Here is a 6396-nt window from a genome sequence, read left to right on the forward strand (position 1 = left end):
GGCAGTGTGTGGAATAAGCACAACTGTGGACACATATTCATTGTAGATTTTGGTTTAGCCAGTGGGCAAACTGAAAAGACAGGAGCATACTTTGCAGCATGAGATCTAGTTTCTCTTTCCTGGAAAAGAAAGGACATACAAGAATCTGTCTACTTAGGACGAGGTTAGGCTCTGAAAGACTTTTTGTAACTCCAAGGTGACACCAGGAGGCCAGTGTGTACCACACTGACGTAAATCTAAGAGAAAGCTAGACATTGTTTTGGATGCATCTCCGTACATGTGTGCTATATGTGGGAGCGTATCGTCACTTGGCATTTTTGGTGGTGGTGGTGATTTGTACTCTTCATTGCCACTGTAGTTGCTTGCCTGTTCTTAATTAGCTCCGTATTATGCATCCTAATCTGAGATGAGCGGCTAGAGGCAGTGAGTGACTTGTTTCCCAGGTTGTCCCTTTACTGAGACCAGTGGAAAAGGCCTGTGAGGTCAGACACCTCTTTGCTCTGGGCTCACACCAGGCCCTTTGCCTCTTGGGAGCAGTGGGTGAAGAGGATCTAGTTAAGGGATTTGTGGCTTCAATGGTGATGGGATTAGGAGGCTCACAGTTCTGACTACTCTGTGGCAAAACCTGAAGGAGTATCTAGGAGGAACCTTTTGAGAAGTTAGAATTCTAAGCAGAATGAAACTTCTTAAGGACAGGCGTTTGTCTTATATAGTCTCAGGCTAATAATAATTTCTGACCAGGTTTCAAGACAGCTCTCAGTAATAGTGTGCCCTGCTGGTTGGAGCATATTTCTAGAATGTGAGAGCAGCAACTAGCCAGAAGAGAGGGGTAGGGTGGTGAGGGTCTGGAAACTTTGTCTCATCCGGGCCAGATGAGGAAGTGGGGGAGATTTTGTGTGGAGGAAGGGAAGATATGATATGAACAGCTGGGAAGAAAATAGTTGGCATTGGTCTGGGGGCAGAACCAGGGACGGTGGGCAGAAGTTGTCGGGAGGGTAGTTTGGGGTCAGTATCAGGAAAAAACTTGACAGCGGTCCAGCACAGGAGTGGACGTGTGATCTTCCTTTGGCTCGGAGTGTTCAAGCTGAGACTGAATTGACGGTGAGTGGCGGTTAATGCCTTCCTGGTGGTGGGCAGAATTAATGCATCTTGTTCTAGAGTTGAAATCTATTTCTAATGCTTCCCTGCCTGACAGAGTCAGTGTTGAAGAGCAGGCTTTGTAATGCTGTTATGCGAGACTCCAGATTTCCGGGGGAGATGGGAATGCATTCTGGATATGGTGTGAGCTGGCAAGAGGCCCATGCTATCCCTGGGACATCTCTGTGGATGTGATGGCACCTTTCTCTTCCCACAGGCCAATGGCCATGTGTCTCAGGACCAAGAGGAACCCGTCTACCTGGAGAGCACAGCCAGAGCACCTGCTGAGGATGAGACCCAGGTGGGGCCCCTGCTTGGGTCTGTGCCTTTGCCTTTGCTCTTTCACTGGCATTCTTAGGCTGTTATTAGGAACCTCTTGGCAGACTCCAAGTGGAGAGAGGAGAATCAGTGTGTGATGATAGTCCTTCTGAAATTCTGTTTTCAGGGGTGGAGTTTAGTGTTAGCATTCCAGGTTAACCTTTGTGGCTGTCAGTGTGTTAGTGTGGAGTTGTGAGTCACAGTGGAGACGGGGGAGCCACATGGCCCATTAGTTTCCAGTCTCTTGACTTTCTAAGAGCTGCCAGAGGGCAGGCTGCCGGTGCCGCCGTGCAAATCTTGTTCTTTTCTTCTGCTTCTAGCACACAGTAGCCATTGTTAGGGGAAGGAAGTCAGATAATCAGGAGGAAAGATGGGAGGGAGTTCAGGCCTCAGCCGTGGCGGGCCCAGTGCCCAGGGCACAGCCATCGGGGCCGTGGAGCTATTGTCGCGGGTGCGTAGAGAGGATGCTCGCCCGGGAGGTGGGCTCCTTCGTGGGAAAGCAGAACTGTCTCCAGGGGAGAAGGACCGAGAATGACACCATTCTCGGTGGTTTCTGGCGCTGCCGCGTTTAGTCGTCACAGCAACCCTGTGGGGGCAGGACTGCCGCCTCTTCTTCATGGAGGGGCAGTTGGGCGCCGAGAGGTGAGCCACTTGCCTGATGCTATTCAGTACTAATCAGCGGAGGAATCAGGATTCAAAGCCACGGCCACCTGCCTCAAACTGCTGCTCCTTCTACCGGGTCGTGCTGCTGGGCGGGTCAGGCCGCTGCGCCTGAGCTCAGGGCTCGGGTCAGGAAGAGACCGTGGTCTCTCTCGCGATGCAGGGCACCATGCCGGCTACTGCTCCTGTGCCTACTCCTCTTGAGGCCAGTCACCCAAAGCATGGGGTGATGAGTGCTCTGGGGTCCTGGGAGGGAGGGCCTGGGTTGGGGGAGCTGAGCCCACCGATCTCATCTTTGCCTTTGCAGTCTGTTGACTCAGAGGACGGCTTCGTCCCGGGCCGGAGGGCCTCTCTGTCTGACCTGACCGACCTGGAGGACATTGAAGGTCTAACCGTGCGGCAGCTCAAAGAGATCCTGGCTCGCAACTTCGTCAACTACAAGGGCTGCTGTGAGAAGTGGGAGCTGATGGAGAGGGTGACGCGGCTGTACAAGGATCAGAAGGGACTCCAGCACCTGGGTGAGGGGCCGCCTGGGTGACAGCTGCACGGAGTTCCAGAGTGCTTGCTGTCTCGCTTGAGAGTCGACATCGACCTGACTAAATTTCCCCACTTTTAGCCCAGGAAGGAGTCACCTCACACATCTGCAGCCTCTAATAATAGCTGTCCTTTGGAGTTGAGGGCTGGGATTGGGTTAGGCATCATGTACATGTATTTAATCTTCAGGGCAGCCTGTGAAATAGGCGTTATTAGTGTCTTCCTTTTATTGTAGAGCCCAGATTTGAACTGAGGATTTCCTGGTCCAAGTCCATGGCCTTTCCCCCCACACGTCGCCCCTGCCATACTGACTACTGCCTCTACCAGTACTCCTTCTTTGCGCACACGGTGCAAGAACACTGTGTCCTGCCTGCACTTGGGCTGTTCATTTCCCAAAGCATGGTATCGTTTTCAGCGATGCCCAGTAAAATATCAAGGTCTGTGCTCAGATGAGTTTGGGGGAAAAAAAAAAAAAAAGAAACTTTATGTCCCTGCTGCTGATTCCTGGTGGATGAATAATGGAACAGTAAAGGCAGAGAAGTCCTGCAGAAGAGAGAGGAGTTGAGCCGTGTGGAACTCTGCATTTCCTGAAGTGACTTCACCCAGAACCTACCCCCGCCCCCCGCCCCCCAACACCCCCTCCCCAGCTGATTTGGTCCTGCAGGTCGTTCTGACTCCTTGCCTGCTCACAGTTGAGGTCGGATTTGGGGCTCTCCTCTCCCAGAAGTTCAGATTCATCAGAGTTAGGGGACATCTGACTGGTCACCTGATCACAGACTCTCCCCTTTGGGATCGTCCCCAGAACCTCCCTAGAGTGGCGAGGACCTGGGACTAGGAGATGGCTCCGCCGGGGGGCTGCATCCCGACTCCCTGGCCGACTGGAGCAGACTGTCCCTCCTTTCTTGACTTGAGTGCTGGCTTCAGAAGCAACAGAAAAGGACCTTGTGCTTATGCAGTAGCCTTCCTGCTTGGCAGTTTTGTTCATGGCAAAGCAGTGGAATCTTTCTTTCTAAGACTAGACCAGAAACCCCGGCAGGAGCTGTGTGTGAGTCCTCCGCACGTAGGGGGAGTGAGGAGGGCGGGTGTTCTGTCTGGGCTCTTGGCCGGCCTGGTTCCCAGCAGGCGAGCAGTCAGAGTTCGGAAGTGAAGGCAGGGTGGCTGGAGACTTTCCTCGTGCTGTCACATATTCAGACGCCTTCTTTCTCTTTCCTTTCCAGTGTGTGGTGCTGAAGACCAGAACGGTATGTAGTTGTTCCTGTTTGGGAACAGGCTTAGGCTCTTAGCTCTTCTGTCCTTCCCCTCCTTCAGCCCTGATTCCTGTTAACAGTCTAAGAATTCTGAGCATGTCAGCATCCATAGAGGATGTGGGGGAATTTACTGGGAACCAAGGCTTCTCAGCATCTCTAGAAATTCTCATCCCCGTCCCCGTGAAGGGACAAGAGTGGCAGGACACCTAGGGGCAGCCTGATCTGCACACCTCTGGGTTGTCAGAGCTCAGAAGCCAGCATTTGTAAAATATTCAGCAAAGCAAGTGGTGGCATGTGGCACGTCCGGTGCATTTCCCACACTCCTGGGGCTAAGGCACTCCCTCCCCTATAGTTTTCACTCCCTCTTGGTCTGAGTGGGGAGGGTTTCTGTGTACACCTTCAGGGAAATCACTTGGGATGTTTATCAGCTTCTGGTACCAACTAAAAAGAAAGCGTGGTGGGGACTTCCCTGGTGGTCCAGTGGTTAGGACTCTGCCCTTCCACTGCAGGGGGCGCAGGTTCGATCCTGGGTCGGGGAACGAAGATCCCACATGCCTCACGGTGTGGCCCAAAAAAAAAAAAAAAAAAGAAAAGGGTGGTGACCTGAGAGCCTTGTTTGTACAGGGCTGGGTAGTGGTTAGAACTGCTCTGGGGATAGATCGGGAAAGGTGTTACGTATGGTGCTCATTGTGGCACTCAGCTGCCACAAACTCACCCGTGTGTTAAAGACCACCACTGGGCCTTTGGGCACCTCCAGAACACACTGCAGGAATCTTGACTGCAGATCCAAATCATTCTAAAACATGCTAGACCTTTTTGAAAGCCTAAAGGCTACACGGCTGTTTTACTAAATCACAAATTTGGAAAGCCTTCTGAAAAAGTTTTAAAGTGCTTTGCAGGCCCCTACACTTCTGAGAACATCCTTTCTTGGGGAAGAGCTCACAATCATATAGCTCCGAATGGGGCACAGTCTTCTGGCTGATAAATTCTCAAGAGTTGAACTCCCCCAAAGCTTTTGGAGTTCTAGACCCACTCCCTCATCTGATACCAAGATCGGGCCAATCCACTTGGTGTCTTTCTTTTTCTGATTCCCTGGAAGAATGCTGGCAACTGAGTTGATGAATTTGTTAATCCTGATAGAAGCAATCAGTAATGAAATTCTATAAATTACTCCAGCTCATCTTAGGTATTTATATAGTTCAGTTGTGTCCAAACCTTCCCTGTTAGGGCCAACAGCTCTGCAAAGAGGTAAATAGGTTTCACTGCCTCTTACAGCCAGCCCTCCTCAAGTGTTTCTTGACTTTTTGAATAGTCTAGGGAACAGGAAAAGAAAGTGCAGAAGCAATGGAGTGTGAGAGAATTCCCTGTGGAACCGTAGAGGTGGCTGGTACAAGGCCAGTTGCCTGTTTATGGCTACCTGGTTCAGGCTACCATTTAAAACATGCTGGGGATGGTTGGCTTTGGGGAAGTGAAGGTTTTTCTGTTCCTGCAGCTAGCCTAGGATCCTGGTCATGCCCACTGTATCTTACCACTTGCACAAGCCAGTTAGCCTTGTCGAGAACTGTGCACTGAGCAGTTAATACTATCTTGGCAGTCCCTGCCCTCAGGCCCCTTGCCCAGAAGCCCGCCTGCCTGGATTTGAATCCTTGGGCGAGCCACTTAACCTTTTGGTCTCAGTTGCCTCATCTATAAAATGAGTAACAAGAGTACCTACTTCATAGTTTTTGTGAGGATCCAATGAGTTAAAACATGCAAAGTGTTTAGGACCCTGCTAGCACCTGTAAGCTTGCAATAATGTGAGCTGTTATCATTCCCTTGGGAGATGTTCATTTGTCAGACATGTAGAGAGCACCTACCATGTGACTGGTTGCAGGGATTCAAAGATGAATATCAGACCTCAGAGCACATAGCAGTTGCTTAGTACATTATTATAGAAATTGATTGCATTTGTTGAATTTAGGGGCCCATAGTGTAGTGGGGAGACAAGTAGGCAAACTCAAAAATTCTCATGCAGTGTGATGAGCAGTCATGAGGGTGTGAATAAAGCCGTGTGTGGGGAGCAGAGAAGAGGGAGCCATAATCTCTGCCGGGTTCTTGCAGCATGACGTCTCCTCAGAGGAAGCCTGGCGCTAGTCTGTGGCATGGCCCAGGGGCTCCCGTGATCCTTGGCTTTATTAAATTGGGGATATGTTTACATATAAGCCTCATGATCCTTAGTGAGCCATTCATTACAGCTCCATTTATATCTAAACTTTTCTGAACCAGTTTTATCTTTTCATCATGTTCTGCCTCAGAGAATATTGAGTCCCTAAGTGCTGTATTACAGCCTCAATTGTCTGAAAATTATTTCTTTTAAGCTTTGAGGACTTTGCCTTATTTAATTCTCATGTTCTTGGGACGTCTTTGATCTACAAGTACTTGACTCTTCAAATCTATAGCCTGACCTGTAGAGGTGCAGATTAAACAAGCAAGTGGAATTAACTACTGGGGAAAAGTTTTC

At 50.2% G+C, this 6396-nt stretch overlaps 1 protein-coding gene across 10 annotated transcripts in view; it reads left to right on the forward strand.

Moving 5' to 3' along the window:
* The window catches only part of RFFL (ring finger and FYVE like domain containing E3 ubiquitin protein ligase), a 70636-nt gene that overhangs the window by 58821 nt on the left and 5419 nt on the right, over positions 1–6396 (forward strand). For 8 of the 10 annotated variants that reach the window (XM_036835497.1, XM_036835498.1, XM_036835504.1 and 5 more), the window contains 3 exons: positions 1355–1438; positions 2423–2633; positions 3867–3890. In XM_036835497.1, the coding sequence (XP_036691392.1) occupies positions 1355–1438; positions 2423–2633; positions 3867–3890 (319 nt within the window). The remainder of the gene's footprint in view (positions 1–1354; positions 1439–2422; positions 2634–3866; positions 3891–6396) is intronic. The other 2 variants (XM_036835500.1, XM_036835501.1) reach the window with 1 other exon arrangement.

This window comes from Balaenoptera musculus, chromosome 20 (genome assembly GCF_009873245.2).
Source record: "Balaenoptera musculus isolate JJ_BM4_2016_0621 chromosome 20, mBalMus1.pri.v3, whole genome shotgun sequence".
Lineage (NCBI taxonomy): Eukaryota > Metazoa > Chordata > Mammalia > Artiodactyla > Balaenopteridae > Balaenoptera > Balaenoptera musculus.